The 20,131-nt window shown below is 34.5% G+C and overlaps 2 protein-coding genes across 3 annotated transcripts; one reads left to right on the top strand and one right to left on the bottom strand.

Moving 5' to 3' along the window:
- Positions 1-67: 67 nt before the first annotated feature.
- On the bottom strand, positions 68-5,993 carry LOC120330835 (ficolin-1-like). Its single transcript, XM_078113885.1, has 7 exons — positions 5,554-5,993; positions 4,511-5,342; positions 3,689-3,828; positions 2,802-2,898; positions 1,919-2,015; positions 1,725-1,792; positions 68-919 (listed from the first exon to the last, which is right to left on the bottom strand). Exons 2-7 carry the CDS (start codon positions 4,803-4,805, stop codon positions 675-677), a joined length of 942 nt encoding a protein of 313 aa, XP_077970011.1. The 5' UTR covers positions 4,806-5,342; positions 5,554-5,993; the 3' UTR covers positions 68-674.
- A 1,606-nt stretch (positions 5,994-7,599) lies between these two features.
- On the top strand, positions 7,600-17,385 carry LOC120330833 (uncharacterized). Of its 2 annotated transcripts, XM_039397785.2 has the most exons (12): positions 7,602-8,451; positions 11,390-11,578; positions 12,336-12,457; positions 12,687-12,801; positions 13,327-13,473; positions 13,990-14,101; positions 14,607-14,743; positions 15,193-15,387; positions 15,810-15,931; positions 16,010-16,112; positions 16,586-16,720; positions 17,128-17,385. In XM_039397785.2, exons 1-12 carry the CDS (start codon positions 7,997-7,999, stop codon positions 17,222-17,224), a joined length of 1,929 nt encoding a protein of 642 aa, XP_039253719.2. In that variant the 5' UTR covers positions 7,602-7,996; the 3' UTR covers positions 17,225-17,385. The 2 variants fall into 2 exon arrangements, with proteins under 2 accessions (XP_077970083.1, XP_039253719.2); XM_078113957.1 differs by lacking the exon at positions 17,128-17,385 and having other exon boundaries at positions 7,600-8,451; positions 15,810-15,935.
- The last annotated feature ends 2,746 nt before the right edge of the window (positions 17,386-20,131 follow it).

Raw genomic sequence — 20,131 nt, 5'->3', positions numbered from 1 at the left:
CAGGTCTATTGTATGTATAGTATAAGCGAGTGAATTGCTTATGTACGATACAGGGTAACACTGGATACATTTAGTCTTTTTTCACTAGCAACAAAATTTCTCAGACGTATGACCAGTGATAAGTGACTTCGAACGAAAATTCCTGAAGGGTTTTATATAATTAAATATGGCAAACAGCAGAAACACATTTCTTGGCAATCCGGTCTATTTGGAAAGAAATATTTAAACGTTGGACAAATAGACCTAGGACATGACAATTAAAGTGAAGCATGTTTAATAATACTTACAAACCTAATGAACATTTAATCATACTTAAACAATATACATATATGAATATAATAGACTTCCAGATTTGAATGATACTTTCGGAACACCTGGACAGCACTGGCGCATAGAGTGCCGCGAAACCGCGGTTGAAATCACTGCAATAGAACATCAAATTATTACGTGTCACCATCACAATACATATACATATATGGGGTTATTGCTACTGAAAATAATTATAGTATGGAAAGGAGATTGCAAACATGATTTCCTCTGGCAGAGGTGGAATTGCTTTTCCATGCTAAAGTCGAAATTGGGTTTATGGCTTAAAAGTCTTCTTCAGTGTTCAGTATGCTAACAATGTCAGTAATACGACTTAATCAATACGTCAGCTGATCGTCTCCATTTTTTCACTCATTTTTTCTTATCTTGATTTCCACCCATTCAATGAAAGGTGTGTGATTATCTTCATATTTGAACCATGATAGTCCTTTTGTATCTGTTGCATGATATTGGCCATTCAGGTTAGCGTGGTGGCAAATGTTGTACCACCATCCCCCAGTGTATTTTTCTGCACAATGTTCCAATGGACTGTTGTCGTTATCCTGGTCTTTTGTAGAAAATGGACTATTGTTGTGGTGTGCCATCGAATCACCTATATCACATGTACATTTAGGTAGGCGAAAATGAGATACACTCGAGGTATGTGAACCAAGATGGCGGACACCGGAACATAATACGTAATACACATAATACGTTCCGGTGTCTGCCATCTTGGTTCACATACTTCGGGAGTACCGAAATCGATGTAGACAACCTAGCAGATAATTTCTCTCACTGTAGGCTGTGCAATGTTATGTAAATCGTACACTAAAACAGTGTCACATCCCAACTTTTTTCCCATTTTAAGGGTAAAAAATCTTGGGCCAACAAAAACTTTTCAATTACCATAGATTTTCATTAATATAATCGGTGCTCCCGAAGTATGCGAACCAAGATGGCGGACATCGGAACGTAACATGGGTAACAGGTTAGGGTTAGGCGATAATTTTTCCCCAATTTTCCTTATTTTAGTCCTATTATCAGTTCGAAGACTAGCCAAGAGCCTCCCGTAGTATTTATACCTAAAATTATGGCCTAACCCTAACCTAGTACACATATTACATTCCGATGTCCGCCATCTTGGTTCGCATACTTCGGGAGCCCCATATAATCAATACAGTAAAGTCTCAATCACCAACCTAAACCTGTGTGTATTTACCAAATTGTCAAGTTGAACTTTCGAACCTTTTCTTAATTACAACCAGACCGTTTCTCAGGACTTATCTTAGTGTCCCAAGCTATTTTAGCCTCAAATTATTACTCGATGGATAATTTAGATATTCGTAATATTAAATAAAAGATAATATTTTTCTGACATTTTGTGTGCATGCAACATATTAATTTGTCGTCAAACGTACCTGCGTTCCCCGTATAACGACCTAAAGTTATTCTGTAGCTGTCTTCCGCTCCCGCAAGTTTGAAATTTCTGTAAGAACACATAATTTTTATGTATTGCATTTTTCATCGTCAAACTGAGTTTATAGTAAAATTATTTATTGATTTTAATTCTTGACATATTTGTAAAACATATATATGTGTATAAATATTTTACCTATATTTCGCAAAGAGAGTTGTGTTTTCCTTAGTGAAAAAGTCAAATCGCATTTCATACGTAGAGTTACTAGTGATTCCATGAATATATTCAAGACCTGCGTTAAGGAAAATTTGAATTATTATTCTATTTAATTCTTGTTTTGCTGCACACTAATACTAATGTATTTCTGTAACAGGTCAGACTTCTTCAGACAAGCATTTTTACTGTCACAATCGCTGCACATTAACACGAATTTAATTCTGTAACATTTCGTCTGGCGTTAATGTTGTTGTGCAGCAAGACTCAGGAATTAAGTAAGATAGTCATTTTTATTCTTACTACAGCATCCTTGCGTTTGATGCGTGCGGGACCACTTGCGCAAAGCATAGAGCGATGAAAGATAGTTACTCTCGCTTAACCCCAACCTATAGTTACTGAATTATTATGTAATTCAATTCAAACTCAATAAATAATATGATAGAATTATGAATGTTTTAATGGGTACGAATAAGAAATAAGAAATGGATAACTGAGGGTCACCAAGTGAACGGACGATCTCATAATAACTGTAGTTTCTATATTGTACGGATATGATAAATTTGTGGACATTTCTTTACATAATTTCTGATTAAAAATTATTAACATAATTTACACAGGCAGATATATATACAGGGTGTTAAAAAAGTAACGCAAAACTAAAAGAAGTTAAGATGAAATGCTACGTCGAACATTCAACGACTGACACCTTTTAAAAGTATTGAATTACGTTGAAATGCCAATTTGAATATTTCACGGCTGACGCTTTCTAACAGTTACTTTTTTTAAGTTGCCATGACGAAAAATTTTACCTTAATTTTGCGTAAATTTTTAAACACTCTGTACGTATATATATACAACTAACCTAACCAGAACTCTCTTTCCTTGTAACCAAATCCTTTGACGTAATCGTCCCATACACGAAAAAAATCTTGACTTCCGTCAAGTCTTCTTTGAATAACCTTGAAACGAAAGAATGAGACTTTGAAACGACTTGAAAGGACTTTTTTCAGATATTTCAACTTGCGATGTTTTAGCAGAAGAGATTTTTGTATGGCGCTCCTGAATTATGAGTACCAATATGGAGGTAACTAATTTTGTTCGCCTGTTTTACATCAATTTGTGTAAAGGGACTGAAACCTATGGACAGGCGAGATATTCACTTGGCTAACGCCGACAGTCTCCGAGCTCGTTATAGAACTAAAACAAGGAAAATCGAAACAAAATTATGGCCTAATCACAACCTGATACACATAGTTCGGGAGTGAGTACTTTTTGTATGGCTCTCCTGAACGCGAGAATTCAATTTAGCTATGACTGGCTGCGATCTTAAACCATACATGGATTCTTACACAAATCGATATGAATCTGATCTTTCAATTCGTTTGAAGCATCTCTGATTTAATGGAAATGCTTTTTAATGCACTTTAATGCGATTACTGTTGTACTAAATTGGTATAAACATCTACTGCTATATAAGAAACGCTAAACAATTCCTGGTACTCCCGTAGTATGGCGGACACTGGAACGTAGTATGTGTACCAGGTTGAGATCATTTTATTCCTATTTTCCTTATTTCAGTTCTATTACAAGTTCGGGGACTAGTCAAGTGACTCCCGTAGTATTGGTACCTTAAATTATGGCCTAACCCTAACTTGGTACAAATACTACGTTTCGGTGTCCGCCATCTTGGTTCACATACTACGAGAATATCCAATTCTTTATATATATACGGGTAGAGAGTTCACTTACTATCCAACCTCCATCGTCTGTTTCTTGGTCACAATAAACCTGGATTCCTTTCCTTGATTCGAGGAACGGATAAATGACAAACGTTCCACTCGATAAGACATGTTTCTTGATTTCAATGCAGTCACGCGGGAACATGCGACCTAAAGTATAGTTGGAAGAATTTACATAGCAATATAGCATACATTGCCAAGTGCAGTTTTAGGCATTTTGTGGCTTCTGAATCTGCCGCAAAACCATGGAGGGATTTCCAAACCGTGGCAGCTATGGTCAAACCATGGTGGCTGCCTTTTTAGCTGCCACAAACTAATGGCGTGAGACGGGGTACCACCATTTCAAATTGAAAACCATGGTGCGTAAAATTGTGCTGCCACAAACCAAGGCATGTGGGCTGTAATGGCAGGACTGCCCCTGATGGTGACAAACTTTGGGTAAGTTAAAACATTTATATTATGGATACAGTTTTGATGGATTTGGGGTTAGGTTTCAGGTTGGAGTAGATATAATTCCGCATAATAAACTAAAACCTGGTACATGACTTTGTCAATATACCGGCAATAGCGCCATAAAACCATGGCAAGAGACACCGCGGTTCGTTCGTGGCAGGAGCCGCCATGAAGTGGTAAGAACTGCGACTCTAGATTGCGTATAACAGGAGCGAGTCAATTGTTTATTTTAATATTGCTAGACGGCTTCGCAAATATCGTTTTTTATAATACGATCTTTTTATTATCAGAAGTATATTTTATCACTTTTATTTTGTATTATCGTATAATATATTTATTACATACAGGTCCATCATGTATATGCTTGTGAGTAGTTTACCATTTATTTCCTCAATTTTACGTTCCAACTCCTGATTTCGTTCAGCAATAGCTCCACACTCTTCGCTAAGAGAAGCAAGTGGTCCCGGAGGGCCAGGGATTCCAGGCTCTCCTTTTGGTCCCCGTTTTCCCGTAAAACCGGGAGGTCCCCTTTCCATGGAAGGCAATTCTTCTTCATTTTGTTCGCAAGAAAGGCGACATGTACCAAGACTGATACTTGCTTGTAACTCGCTTGCAATTCCTAACAAGATACAAAAGCCAACAATGTTTTTCTGATAGAAATTTCGACTAGACATGGTATCCACGAGTCATAAACAATAAATAGTAAGCAACCAAAAAATATGTTCTCAAACCCCATAAAACGCGGCACATACACCACAACAGTGTGTATGAAAATATTCAGTTATATAACCTTTGTTTCTATTGTTGGTATTTGTTGCGCTCGATTCTATGTAGCCTGGTTACTTCTCACGCACATTAAGAGATTGGAGACTTCAAAAACGCGTCCCAATACCCCAGTCCTGACCCCAAACTTATATCGGTTAATTGTTACAACTAGTCTGTGCTTTCAAGCAATTAAAGTCTGTAAACAGCGGTTAAAGTGCCACCAGATTCTTCTGTGCCTTTCAAGTGCTGCCCCAATATAATTCAACTTGAAATCGGTGAATATCTTTAATAACAATCAACAGACACTTCAAATCAAATCTCGAAACATGAATCAGGAAAATAGAACTTGCCGGGTACCGGAAACGGAACGTTGTTAATGGAACGTAACGTAAATCTTGATACCGGGTATGAGGAACGTAAAGGAACGTTGTTAATGGAACGGTTTTCTGCCAAAATAATAGATAAAACTAAATAGCTTATATGGCACAATTAATCAAATATAACAGCATTACCATTTTACAAGCAATAACAATTCACATCAATTAGCAGATAACCATATGTCACAATTATGTACAGATTAAATCACATAGGATAAAATAGTATTCACAATACTAAAATACAGAATAAATCATACAAGATAAAACAATATTTATATACCGAATGTTTAGGATCTCCAGGCAACTCAATTCAACAATTTATAATCCAAAGTAAATACAACTTAACTTATGTGACTAAATACAAGAAACAGCATTTATCATTCTATTTGGACTATATTACAACCCTAACCTGTATCCCTACATTATATTACAACTCCAGTATAAACCGTTGATTTTAAACCCAATTACTAATTTCAATTCGAATCGTTTATCCTAACCGCGAATAGTAAATCCAATATTAAACACGATAAACAACTCCTAGCGCAATAGATTACACTGTATACAAGGACAGAAGGTGCCAACTCATCGAAGCAGCGTGGCGATAATTTAGAATTCCCGGGATTAATCGAGAAACAAGACTATGTCGCAATAATGCTGCGTCGATACGTTTGCAACGTCTGCGTAACAACGTAAACGTCATCAAATTAGAAACACGTTATGATTCTCGCTAACAGTATTGAACATTAAAACCCTTACTAAAAAAAAATTTTCCGTGGACTGTAGGAATATAGCATTTTCATTTATTTCAGCAGTTTTCTGATTCAGTTACCATCATTTCAACTAGAAAAATGAACGAAGTAACAGTTAAATGCTATTTATATTAACAAAATTAAGTAACAGTGGAAGAGTTGAAAGGTAGTCACCACGTAATCAGGAAATAACTTTGAATTAGGAAGTTATTAATTGCGTTTGCCAAAGTCGTACTCAGCAAAGTATTCCAAGATACCTTTTATAGTTGATTATTTGTTTTCACATTTGCAGATTGCTCCATATTGGATATTTTGCCTGTTTATGCAGTATTAATTTTTGTATTTCTTTCCACAAACGATAATCGATGAAATAGTGATGAAATAAATCATCATACAAAAAGAAAATGAGACGAACGACGTCGCTTGTCAGCCGATTTTTCCAGTAAGCTCGATGCTTTAACCTCTCACCGATAAGCGACTTTCAACATTTCTCATGTAATAAATACAGTCGTATAATTGTCTTAAATGTTCCACGATTTTCGTTATATATATGTCGGTTTCTAGATTTATATTCACTCTAATTAAGGTATTTCTATGATAGGATACAGCTTGTGCGAATTAGTCACGTGTTTGTAAATGTACAGAGATCGGTTTTCCTTTACCTTCGGGGATAGAGTGCATAAAATGTATCTTGAATTTGCAAATTGTTTTGATTATCAAATCAATTAAATTTGCATTTTAGAGTGAATTAGGATCGACCAAAGTCAATAAACAAGCCTATGTTTTGTACAATTTGAAGCAGTTCAAGAAGTCACAAGTATCTTGTGTTATATCTAGGGCTAGGCATTTTCGAACACCTGATGATTTCAGAATCGAATCAAATATTTTTTTCGAATCGAATCAAATCTCGAATACTTGGAAAGTATGAAATTGTATGTAACTCTCTTATTTTATTAGGTCCTCCAGACACATAAATTACTGAAAATATAGAATACATCACTCAGGCAGATTCCTGAGCGTTCACACACAATAAAAAACCCGTTTTCATCAATAACTCACTACACAGAAAAGAGTCATATTTCAGAATTGTGTTGAAAAAATAGGGCTTCGATAAAACAAATTGAGAAATTTACCTCGACCATTGGCGGAAAAAAAACAAGAAGGCGGCGATTTGATATTTTGCTTTAAACCGATTCGAATAATTTACTATTCGATTCGAAATGGTATATACACATGACGCAATACTTCATGTCTTATAAGACGAACTGATTTCACATTTGACCCGATGTTTCTTAATTGAATCCAAATCATTGAAGCACTTATTTGAATGCATTATGTTAATGATTTAATTAGTTGCCTTTTTGTTCAGAAATCGTCGAAAACAGAGGCGCAAGATTTACTTTGTTCTTTCCGCCTATCAATTATTGGCGCCATCAAAGGAGAAAAAATCCATCCTCGATTCACAGAATGCCACCCGAATAATTACTTGTCTTGAGGCTCTAGTCGTAACGAAAAAATGCAGGCTAGATATCTTTCGGGGCCAAATGAAAAGATAAATCCAACACACTCTCACTCTCATACTTGTTCGTAACCGCCGCTATAAGGTAATTTAACTTGATTAAGTGGTTATTTTTTATGGTAAGACCTATTTTGTTTTGCAAATTACGATGCCAAGTTTAATTGGTACTCCCGAAGTATGTGAAGATGGCGAATACGGAAACGTAGTATGTGTATTAAGTTAGGGTTAGGCCATAATTTTATTCCCAATTTCCCCTATTTTAGTTCTCTTACGAGTTCGGAGACTAGCCAAGTGACCCCGTAGTATTCATACCTGAAATTATATCGTTTAATTTGACTGCTTCTTGAAGTTAGATATTTAAACTGCTGAGAACATGTTTTTTTGTAAGTTCTAGGTTTTTATATATTAGATAAATTTTGTATATTCAAGACAGTTTACGGATCTTACACACTACAATGAATGCTCCGAGATTTTTCTCAAACGTGAGATTTAAAAAGAAAAACATCCAACTTATATTTTTCTCCGCTGTATGTACTTTGTTTTTCCATAAAAATGCGGACGTTTTTGGAAAGAGCAAGAAAATAATTCAAAATCAGGAAACGAGAAAACCATTGTATTGGAATCCAGTGATCAACAACGGCGTCGAAAACTTTGTAATTCTTCCTGATATAATACCAGAAGTCAAAAAACCTCGAATTTTATCGAAAAATGAATTGAACCTGGAAGAAACGAAAAGAAAACTTTACAGATATCTTTCGAATGCAAATTTTATGGAAATATCACAAAATGAGATTCCATCTTATTCAAAAATACGCTGTCGTGAAGATCTTGGTCGAAGGATTCCAAATATTGTTCATTACGTCTGGTTTGGAAAATTGGAATTGAAACTTCATCAATATTTATCATTGAGGTGAGGAAATGTTTTGATTGATTTTTAACAACATGACAAACAAACAATCTATTGTTTGATCCGCGCATCGTCGCGCCCTTTGCAATCAATCTTTAATTAGATTCAAAATAATCGTATTTGTCGGTTTCGGCATTTCCAACCAGCGATACCATATCATCTGACGTGTTTACGCTGATCTATGATTATTGCCAATATTATATGATATTACATGTGTCAATATTTTTTTGCCTATAACACTTTGTCCAAGGCAGGGCATCGCTCTGAAACAACGAAAACTGATCAGTATAAACAAAGGCACGCTGGTCTCTGAAGTTCCAGAGCTATAGACGCTGCATAGAATTGAAGCGATAATTTTAACGCTTCAAATATTGTCAATTTATCGGAAATTTGAAGGGATTCTGGTGAGTACTGCCGAAGTACGTGAACTTTGATGGCGGACACCGTATCGTAGTATGTGTACTAGGCTTGCACGTAATTGACAAAAATCAATTCCGTAATTACGGCAAAATCAATTACGTAATAACCCCGTAATTGCGATATTTTTTCACGCATTTAAACCTATCATAACAACCAATTGAATCCACTTCTTTTCCGAATGGGACATTGAAGTTGGGTTTTCATATTCTTGGCAGTACTACACGCCGGCGGCAGATGTTAAAGACAAGATCAAGGAGTGAATTCAAATTAATTTTATTCTGATTTTTATCTTTTGTGTTAGCTTTGGTTTTCCTTTATCACCTTCGCAAATTAACCGTCCCATTTTTCTGCGATCAATTTTATCATTACCGACACTGGTATACGGATATTTATGGAAAAGATAGTTTTTTAAAATCAACTTTCGTACTGAATAAAAATTACGGGTTTCTAATTTATTAACCAACGACGAGAGTATTCTCCCGTTTGATTATACTTGCGATTTCCTCGCGACGAAGACTTGTTTTTGCAGCGTTTTCTGCATTATCCGACATTACTGCCTTGTTAGCATTTTATAATAATAATTATTGATGTCGACTTATTGACGATATTCCGATTACCATGCTTCATTTTACATTTAATCATTTCGCGGACTGAATGTTTATAACGTTATTTGCGATAAATTTAGATCAAATATTATTTATTTGCGTATAATTTAAATACCGAACTTATATGATATGCATTCTCCGAAAATACTAAGTTATATCGCAAAACAATGCATTTTGTGACATTTATTTTACACTCACGACATTTATTTGCTAACTCAAGCCGGCGTTCCTATCGGCCAAGATTGACACAAGTTTGGTCGAGTGCCGGTGGTATTCACGTCGACGATAAATCAAAATAAGTTGCCGCATTTGGTAAGACAGTTAATCATATATGGCCGAAATATTGCGAGGAATTGTGAAAAACATCATGAGCAAGGCCAAGTCCGGACTGATATATAACGATAAAACCGTTAACAGAACATCAAGATTTTGTAATAGAAAATGGATCTCGCACAGAATAAACACACTGGCTCATATAGGATTATATATTATAGCAGTTAAATTTTTAGCGGTCCGCGAGGAATCCTTCGTTTTGTTGTTTCTCTGCCATCTCAATCGCTTTACCGATGCCGAAAAGGCGAAGTTGCGTTAGTTCATTACGTAATCTCTCTTTTGTCGTCATATTGCTATTTGATAAGCGCGACATCAATTATCACGGCGTTGTATTGGCGCGAGTGATCAATCGCTCTTTTCGCTATATTTGGTTCCAGTTCGTCGCGAAAGCTCTTCGTCAAATTTCACAAGATCGTCGTGTTGAAAGGTTATGGATATTTTTCTGTTTATACCCCAAGTCTGAAATAAAACAGCCAAAAACAGTATGATATTCCATGTTCATATATCAAGTGTTGATATTAACAATAAAGAATGGTTAAGCATTGCTATTCCACACTTGGTGGAGAATTCCCACTATTTAAACGCGTGACTATAAAATAGAATAAAATAGAAACGGAACATATATACCATAAGTAACGGAAAACTGGAACAAGTAAATAATAAATAAAAGTAAAATGGATACAAATGTTTGATAGACCTTATTTGATAGATTGATCTCCTGCGTTCATTAGTCATTTTACCCGAAGGAGTTGAAACCGGGCGTGTTAGCGTCCATCGGTCTTAACACAATTCTTCCCCCTATCTACGGTTATTATGTACATTGGCCATGGCCATGCTAGATAAGATGCGAGAGAAGTTGAAACCAGGTGTGTTGGCGTCAATCGGTCTCAACGCAATTCTATCCCTTATCTACGGTTAAGTTGCGGGAGAAGTTAAAACCAGGTGTGTTGGCGTCAAACGGCCCTACTCAGTTCTTCCCCCTCAACTACGTTAATAATTTACATTGGCCATGCCAGATAAGTTGATAATAGGTTAGTAAATGGCAACGCGTCATGCCTTCCTTCACCTACGTAACGAGAGAGAAAGAGAGAAAAACGGCTGCGAACACCGGAACTCCAACTTCTTCTACTAGTTGAGCTTTCATTTTTCGCAATCGACGAAATTGACTGCTTTGAAGAAAGCTCGTTTCAATGCAATAATTACGACTTTACGTAATTCGTAACTTCCCTTCCGTAACTCCAAATAATTACGTAATTCCGTAAATCCGTAAATTACGTGCAAGCCTAATGTGTACCAGGATAGGGTTAGGCTACAATTTCAGGTACAAATACTACGGGAGGCACTGGGCTAGTCCCCGAACTCGTAATAAGGAAAATAAAGTCAATAATAATGTAATGTAATAAAGTCATGGCCTAACCCTAACCTGATACACATATTACGTTCCGGTGTACGCCATCTTGGTTCACATAATTACCCTCGGGGAAATACAGCATTTTGGAAATTTCGCAAATGAAACTAATTATCTTACAGCAATACTATAACGTGATATAAACAAGTTGGATATTTTTGTTCTCTTACCACAGGAGTGCTGCGTCCATTCAGCAACCACAGAAACTATATATTCACATGGACTTGGAGAACTCACCTACTGGTCAATACTGGGAGAGACTCAAATCCGAAGTCCCGTGCTTAGAAATTCAGCGCCACAAACCAAGTGAATTCATTTACGGTCACAGACTTGCACATGTTGAGCATCAGTCCGATATTTTGAGGTAGAGTTTAAAATGATTTATTCCTGCGTGGCTATTGGGCTCTGCTGATTGTTTCATGACAAGAGACTGAGAGCAATGCTTTAATATATTGAAGGCCAAAGGTAGTAGCCTACAAGTATCAAATTATCCACAGTACCGCTAGTCTTCTCGACTTTGAAAGACCATCCTATAGCACTAAGATGCGAAAGCGGAACCACCCCTTGGTGTGCAATTTCTAATTGTGATGACGTCATCACACAAATATTCATAGTGAAAAACGAATCTCATAAAACTTTTGATATGAAAAAAAGCAATAGACTTCTAGCGACAACAACAATTTTTATCTACTGAAAATTTCAACACAATGGGTACAGTAGTTAAAGACAGAAGTAAAAACAACATAATAATACCAAAACGATATATATATGGTTCCACTTTTTGTCCAAAACGCACATTTATTTCATGGGCGACTGTTCTACCGAGAGCATTAAAATTTAAAATAGATTGTTGCATTATTCTTTGGGTATACTAAAGTTAAACTGTAGAGTGTAGACCGTTCCGTTATCGTTCATTATTTTTTCTGTGACCCAACTAGACTAAATAAAGTTATCGTCGACGAAATGCGCCGATGTACTGGGATCCTACCGGATTAGGGCCATTGCTCGCCAGTTAATATCGATCAACTCGAGACTTAAAGATCAAGAAGATAACTGAGTGGCTGTGTAGCCCTAAATAAAATGGTGTTTATTCAGAAACTTCATATTTGCAATATATTCAGAATGCAAGTACTTTACGATGTTGGTGGAATTTATCTCGATATCAACGCATATTTCGTGAACCCAATGGATAATTTGATGAACAATTCATTTGTTATTGGCAAAGAGAAAAAGGGATGTTACGGTAAGTTACATATGTAGTTAGATCATTGATTATATTTGAGATAATTGATTAAAGATTGAATTTTCTTCACTTTCATAATTCATTTATAAAATAAAATCTTGAATATATACAACTACAAACGGTGTCCTACTGACGACGCACACAGCAATTTTAAAATCAATTTTTAATATTTCCTTTATTATACAATGCAACTGTGTTAAAGGTTTCATGTTGTTTTTCTGTTTGATAGGTAACAGTGTAATGTTGTCGGAACCTGGCTCGCTATTTTTAAAGTTATGGTTTGAAAATTATCATAATTTTAAGCCATGGGAATGGAATGAACACAGCACACATCTTCCTGTTAGGTGAGTTAGATGGATGAAGATTTCAATATTTTATGATATTCTTGTGCGCCACATACACACTGTCTTTTATTTAGTTGGACAAATGTAACAATCCAGGAAGTGAAAAATAATTTGAGCAATAAATAGGATATGAAATATTCATCAGGTTTAAAATGAAATGCAAATACAATATCTATGCAATTATTTTGTGCTGAAGTATTTGCTAATTATGCTGTCTTCTTGTGAATATAATATAAATCAATTGTAAGTATACTTTATTTGCATCTATTTTTGACACACCCTACAGTGTTTCTTAATGGGCACGAAATAGACCGATTTATGCAATTTTCGTGTTATTGTTGTTGTTATTGCATATTTTCATTACTTAAAAATGGAAAAAGGCACTAGAAGCCTGTATATATTATTTTTTAACAATTTCATATGAGCCATGTGAGGTGTTTCTATTTTACTTTAATTCATACAAACACTCTTACCAATGCACAGACTTTGTGTTATTATTGTTCTAGCATTTCTGTTACATTTCAGACTTCATGAAGAAAATCCTCAAATAGAGATCTACGTTGATGAATACTCTATGATGAGACCAAACTACAAGGATGGCATGGAATGGATGTTGACGAAAAACTGGGATTTATCTGATAATTATTGTGTCCACCTCTATGAGAATAGTTTGTAAGTATATAATGATAGTAACTACATATATCTTTTATTTTGTTTACAAAAAGATTTTTTCAAAATCGCGGAGAAAAAATGATTTTTGAGGGAAACGTGCGTTGCCATGATTTAATATTATCAATCCATTTTAATTCGAGACTGAAAAAGTGGATGAATTGCTGTTGTATGTTTAGTTTTAAAAGTAGTAAATATTATACAATGCATATTGTATAAATGTCTGATAATATTTTATGACAATTACGGTATTCTAGATCCATTTTAAAATTGGGCCACCGGGCACCCTGTTGTGTAACTCTCACAACATCAACACCTGATTATGTACAATTCGATTGAGCTGGAGTGATGTCAGTTTTTTTTAACCTAAAGACCAGAAACATCGATTTCTATTACCTAATGCAGTTTAATCTTGTTTGTAGTATCGACAACAATACTCACTGATGTAATCATTTTATTTGCAGTTCGTACCACGCAGAAATTCACCTAATTTGTTAATAAATCCCCTTTTTTATTCAGCGAACTGGAATACGCTCCGATACTTGCAATGTCCGAAGATGAAATGATTAAAATTGATTCAACATTTGGACAAATTGTGAGGCGATCATTGTTCGGACAATATCACATCAAGGTAAGAAAACTTGAAACGAATTCATAGTTAATATACTTACTTAGAAATTGATTAATGTAAGAATATTCATAATGCGTAGATGATAGAAAGTTCTGCCACTACTTCATAGGTTTTGCGGCACGGTACTGGGTCATTACGTCTTTTTCACCTCAAAATGCATTTTTTACTTCATTCTATATGTACAATGTATGTTTTCAGTAAGGGGAAAAAGTAAACTAGTGATTAATACTTATCTTGACAAAATTTAAGACTTCGTAATTTGATTTGTATGATGGTATTTTAGATCAACGCATTTAATGCTTCATTGTATAAATATTATTTTCATTTTAGATACTCGTTTAAAAAAAACTGAAACTGAAATAAATCTTATGTGAAGTTTTTGTGAATTAGAATCAGCACGATAAAAATAATTTAGTTTTTTTTTAAAACATATACCAGTAAATAGTGTCTATAAAACACCTTAATACTTATTTCGAATAAGCCTAATAACACTTGGAATTTTTAGGAAGATGAAATTCCCAAATCCATAGAGAAAATAGAATGTGCGCAACCTACAACGAGTCAAAACCGAAGAATTCCGAATCTTCTTCACTTTATCTGGGACGTTCAGAAGTTCAATTACCACAATTATCTCAGTATCAGGTAATCCATATACAATTTCAAAAAATTGACTTTTTTTTTACAAAGAAAAACCACTTTTATGGGTTAATAATGTGGGTTAGATAATTGCCATATTGTGTATTTATATTAATTTAAATTAAATTTTGCGCATTGAATATGGCAAGTTAAAACAACAATTCAAGAATGGTAGACGGCAGTGGTAAACGGAGTCTAAAAATTAAATACTGCCTGTTGGAGTCATTTTTTTATATTTTTAATGGTGATAATCGGAGTTAAAATATCCGAGAAAACCTTCAAATGCAAGTCGACTGAGTATTTGTTTTAAAATGATCTGATAGAAGGAGGCTAACATTCTTTAAAATATTTTGTTATTAGTGTTTCGTTTACTTAAAATTCTGAAATGAAGTCGGAGTCAAAATTTTTGAGTTGAAACCGGAGTCCATCGCAGCTTATTATTCTATTCATTACAGATCAGCAGTGCGTGTTTTTAAGCCATCTTCAATTATATTCCATATTCTTGGAACAGAAGAACAAATTGAAGAACCATTTCATTATTTATGGGTTCGACTTAACCATGAAATCCCATGTATCACAATTCATAGATTTAAGGGTGATTTTGGAAAATTTAATTCGAATTCGGATCAAGAATACATTTTTAAAATGAAGTGAGTTTGAGGTTTTTTTCTTAATGTTTATCCCAAAAATTATCTTATTTATGATTATTTGATTAGGCAAAGCGAGGCTGGATTTCATCCTTGAGGTTCTTAATGAAAATTGATGTGTGATTTTTGGGGTTCGCTACTATTATATCTTTTTGAAACTTCTCAAAAAAATGCTCAAAAAACTTCTTGAGGCATGGGGTACTTTCTCGAAAACCAATGAACTTATAGCGAATGAGCAGACTGGACTTTATTCTTGTCTTACTAATCAAAGCTCAAATAAATTTCTCAATATATATATATATATTTATCACTTTGATACTATCTCGTTCGAGTAATGTACGAATTCGAAGAAGTAACTAAGATAAGGAGAAAGGGCAGACAATACTACTAATACTTTATATACATATATAATTTTATTTTTTTAGGCTGAATGCGGTGGTAATGTATGGTGGAATCGTATGGGATGTAGACGCAGTTGCTCTTCGTCCTATATTCAAAGATATCACTGATTACGGAGCAATAGTTAGTTTGGAAGAGAGGAATGCTTGTAAGTACGTTTTATAATTGGCATAAAACTTTTAAAAATCAATCATATTTTTATCAACTATATCATTTAACATTTTAGTATCCAATGTTGTTATTGCCGGAGAAAAGAGTTCACCATTCCTACAAAGATGGATAGATCTTATTGAGGAGAAAAATCAAGAAACCATCCAAGAACTAAAAATGTAAGAAAATTGAATTTTTTATAAATTCTCAATATTATATAACAGTTAAATACCTATGGTTGTGAAAAATCGGCCACTAAGTCTTTAAAAAAATATATATTGTTTATGACTCATTTAACTTTCCTTTTGCTCCTACTTTTGGTATAAAAATGTAATATTCTTATTATTCAACCGCTTCACGTTTGTGATTCCAGGATTTATCAGTAAAAGTACTAAAACACTTCTCGTAATTAACTAGTAGTTTTATTTTTAGTATCTATTTTGATACTTTTAGCATAGTATGACAATGAACAGAAAACGTGGAAAACATGACCTATTTAATGATAATGATAAATAGATACATGACAAATGGAATAATCAAATGTCCTAATATGTAAATGTGTTCGTCTATATCCACCGTTATATGAGATTCACCTTTAAACCGATATTGAGTTTTAAATAGGGTTAATAATATTTATCACTGTATTATGTAGAATGGCTCAAACGATGCCGGATTTGAAAGTGAAGATTATACCATCTCCACTGATGATGGCGCCAAAGAGTTGGTTTTTAGAAGACATAGACGATTTTCGACAGCAGAGGGCACCAGGATTCCATTTCAAATATTGGTGAGATTGTAAAACACAACGTTCAATAGTGAGGGAAGTAATAACGTTAATACAAATTTAAAATTGTCAGTTATTGAGTATTATAACCCTCAAAGACATCTATCAATGTCAAATTTTGAATTTACCTAATGGCCTCTAATTTTCCTGACTTGTTTGGGAAATATTATGCGGGGAACACAGTTAAATAAGTAATTTTAATATGACATCGTGAGAGTTGTAACTGTGTTCAATTTAGTATTTAATTCATCGTAACTGTATTTAATTTAGTGCTGAAACTAACTCGTTTGCCTGCACATGAGACATAACTTAGTTAATTTAGCTGTAGAATACGATACATTGTTTGCCCACCCTGTCATATTCAAGTTTCATTTACACTTTCTAACTGCGGTTCCACGAAATACTCACAGGCTCAACCAAAACGAAGAAGATATTCTGAAAGAAAATACAACGTACAGCAAAATTGCCAGATACATATCATACGAAAATTATAATTCCGTTCTATAATACCTTAGTTTGTTATCTATCTTTTTTTTTAAATCTCATACAATCATGAAGTTGAAAATGTATTTTTGTGCTTCATTTTTACGTATTTCAAAATTTAATAAAGATTGTGCAAACGTAATATTCAACAATACGAGAAATGTTTTTATATGACTCTTACTTTCGCTTTTTTTTCTACATATAGGGCATAAACAGCCACTGACATCTCACGATGTAGTATCCCATTATTGTTCAGTCGCGGCATATTATCTATTTTCGCGATGCCAGTATTTAAGATAAAATTTGGTTTTTCGTTTTATATATAGAGCAAAAAGGTAGTTCGCTTGATTGCGGATTTGGCCATGGCACCTTCCGATCACTATGCGAAGTTCACGGCCAACCACCCATGGCTGAATCAAGCATTAGGCTACATTCTCACGTTTTTCTCTTATATTGAGCAATGTTCAAGAAACTTTTTGTAGAAAGCTCCCGCCAAAAATAACACCCCACTACCGCCAGCGTGGTGAGCGCAATCTGCAGTGCTTAAAACGTGAAGGTGTGTTTTCTCAGATCTCACATTTGTATTAGTGGCGGTGGCTTTCTGCAAAAGATACGTACAAGTGGAAACGGCCTAACAAAAATCCGTTGCATTGCGCTAAACTTGGAAAATACACTTCAATCGATATATGCACGCTACTTAGAGTCACCTACTGTCTTTATTTGTAGATATGTTCATCGGTTTTCTGCTTCGAGCTTTTTTCCAATGTTAATTGGGAGTAACTTGTGAATGGATAAAACTGAAAATCATCAATAAAATAGTCAGCTAAAGCTAATTGTTTTTGCTTTTTATCTAATATTTTATATTTATACAACCAACAAAAGCTCTTAATCTGGCATGAGGACGTTGTCAACTTATATATGAAATTAGTCAGCATTACGATCTGTACTTCTATAAGAATTAATTGACATTAAATTATAAAATAAGAACGATTGCATCTTTTTTGAAAAAAAAACTGTGAATCCCAAGTTTTAATTTATATTTTGCACAATTTGTAACACCATTGTTGTCAGTCCTCTAAACACGAATTTCTTAAAATGGGGTTCGAGTTGCATTTTCTCGCGTGTCCACCCGTCCCCTTTTTGATGGATTGGGGGCTCGCTTAATAAACCGTCTTAAACACTGTACGCATCCATCAGAGAGTTTCATCGATTCATCAGTAATCTATTAGCATTTTTAAAAAAGTGATTGCACTCTTTGTAAGGTACAGGCCATTAACGTGGGTGCTAGAGTGAAAATAAAGGTGCTTATAGTTGACCAAATATAAACAAATAATAGAATAGGAAAGGTATGTTGATGGTAACGTGGCAACAACGATTTAGACTGAACAAGCATGATTCATAGGAATACAGTTGTTGTTTATATGATTCTTGCTTGTTCGAGTAAGTTAAAGATCCGAACCAGACACCTGGCTTTGGGGTCCACTGTGCTACTGTTTGGGGCAGTGAGCTAATTTATTTATTGACTATAAGCCCTTGTCAATAGATGCACTTATGACCCACGCGCGCAACGCCTCCTACCGGAACACGACAGACTGCGAGGGGTCCCCTCGATCACTGATAATTTGATGGAAAATCAGAGTGTAAAACGACGTTTTTGGTGCTTCTAGGTTTACTCTAAATGAAAGTAATGAAAATTGCAAATAGTACGGGCGTGACATTGATGAATAACCTATACACAATGAAGCTATAGAAGTTTAAATTTTCTGAAAAATACTAGGAGATAGAAATATGTAGAAATTTGGTTAGAGTTGTGAGGGTGAAATTAGGAATTCAAAAAATTAACTCAAATATTGTTAATAGGGCTGTAAAAAACAGATTGAAAAATAAAAAAAGGATTTTATAAGCAAATTATTAACGATAAAATTTCACTCGCTTGGTTTTGTCAATCATTGACATAGTTCCAGATCTTATCTTTATTTTAAATTATTTGCTTTGATTAAAGAAAACTGCCAAACACGTACAGATAGTTGACCTGAATGTTTGTAAATACGATTACCATCATTCAACATGATTTGAATGCCTTAGTAAATAAAATAAATAAATAAAACTGAAAGAATTATCTGTTATATGAATTCAATTATTCAATTCATTTTTCCAGTCCAGTCCTTTTTTCAAGATAGTGGAACAAAAATATTTACGTAAAATTGGATTAAATACAAATATAATCAGAACAGACTCATCTGAAGGTGATGAAAGATTCAGATAAAAGATAACCATATCTAATTAACCCGATAGAAATATGCCACACCTTTTCCAAAATCAAGTAAAAAAATGTAGAAAGTAAAAAAATTCCGAAAAATATTTTAATTCAATACTTTCCTGTAGATACCGATGGAAACAAAGAAATAGATTTTTAATAGGCAGGTCGATTATGAATCCAATCCACGATTTGTGTAGAATGAACAACTGAATTGAAATCAATAAAAAATCGAACCGACGTTTTTTATCTTTGTTCACAAATGTAAACATTGGTCATTGTTTGGCTATGTCAGTGGTTTTCAAACTTTTTTCGCAGCTCACCCCCCATGAAGCATTCCAGTGGCTTTGGAAACCCCTGTGCAATGCCAGTAAAATATAATAAGAATCGCATACACTATAAATATACATAAAACCAAACCTAATACTGGCAAAACAAAATCATCCTTCAAGTGTGTAGAAAATTCAATATTGTCGGCAAACCGGATAGGCATTTGACTATGTTTGAAAATATACACAGAATAATATAGACTCCCAGATTGAAATGTAAACTTTCTGAACCCTTGGATTGTACCAGCGGAATCCCGGACCTGGGACCCCGGTTACAACCCACTGGGCTAGTCTTATACTAAGAAAGATTGTGTACTTTGCTAAATTTGCAAAAGCTAATCCAGC

Source organism: Styela clava, chromosome 6, assembly GCF_964204865.1.
Source record: "Styela clava chromosome 6, kaStyClav1.hap1.2, whole genome shotgun sequence".
Taxonomy (NCBI): Eukaryota; Metazoa; Chordata; class Ascidiacea; order Stolidobranchia; family Styelidae; genus Styela; species Styela clava.
The sequence above is the reverse complement of the archived record's forward strand: the minus strand, read 5'-3'. Positions and strand labels throughout refer to the sequence as shown.

Excerpts from the sequence above, each read along its gene's own strand:
- LOC120330835 (XM_078113885.1), bottom strand. The coding sequence starts at position 4,805 with ATGTCTAGTCGAAATTTCTATCAGAAAAACATTGTTGGCTTTTGTATC. Across the intron at positions 3,829-4,510 it reads TAAAATTGAGGAAATAAATG|GTCGCATGTTCCCGCGTGAC; the intron begins GTAAACTACTCA and ends ACTATACTTTAG. Across the intron at positions 920-1,724 it reads TCGTTATACGGGGAACGCAG|GTGATTCGATGGCACACCAC; the intron begins GTACGTTTGACG and ends CATGTGATATAG.
- LOC120330833 (XM_039397785.2), top strand. The coding sequence starts at position 7,997 with ATGAATGCTCCGAGATTTTTCTCAAACGTGAGATTTAAAAAGAAAAAC. Across the intron at positions 8,452-11,389 it reads CATCAATATTTATCATTGAG|GAGTGCTGCGTCCATTCAGC; the intron begins GTGAGGAAATGT and ends CTCTTACCACAG. Across the intron at positions 14,744-15,192 it reads CACAATTATCTCAGTATCAG|ATCAGCAGTGCGTGTTTTTA; the intron begins GTAATCCATATA and ends TATTCATTACAG.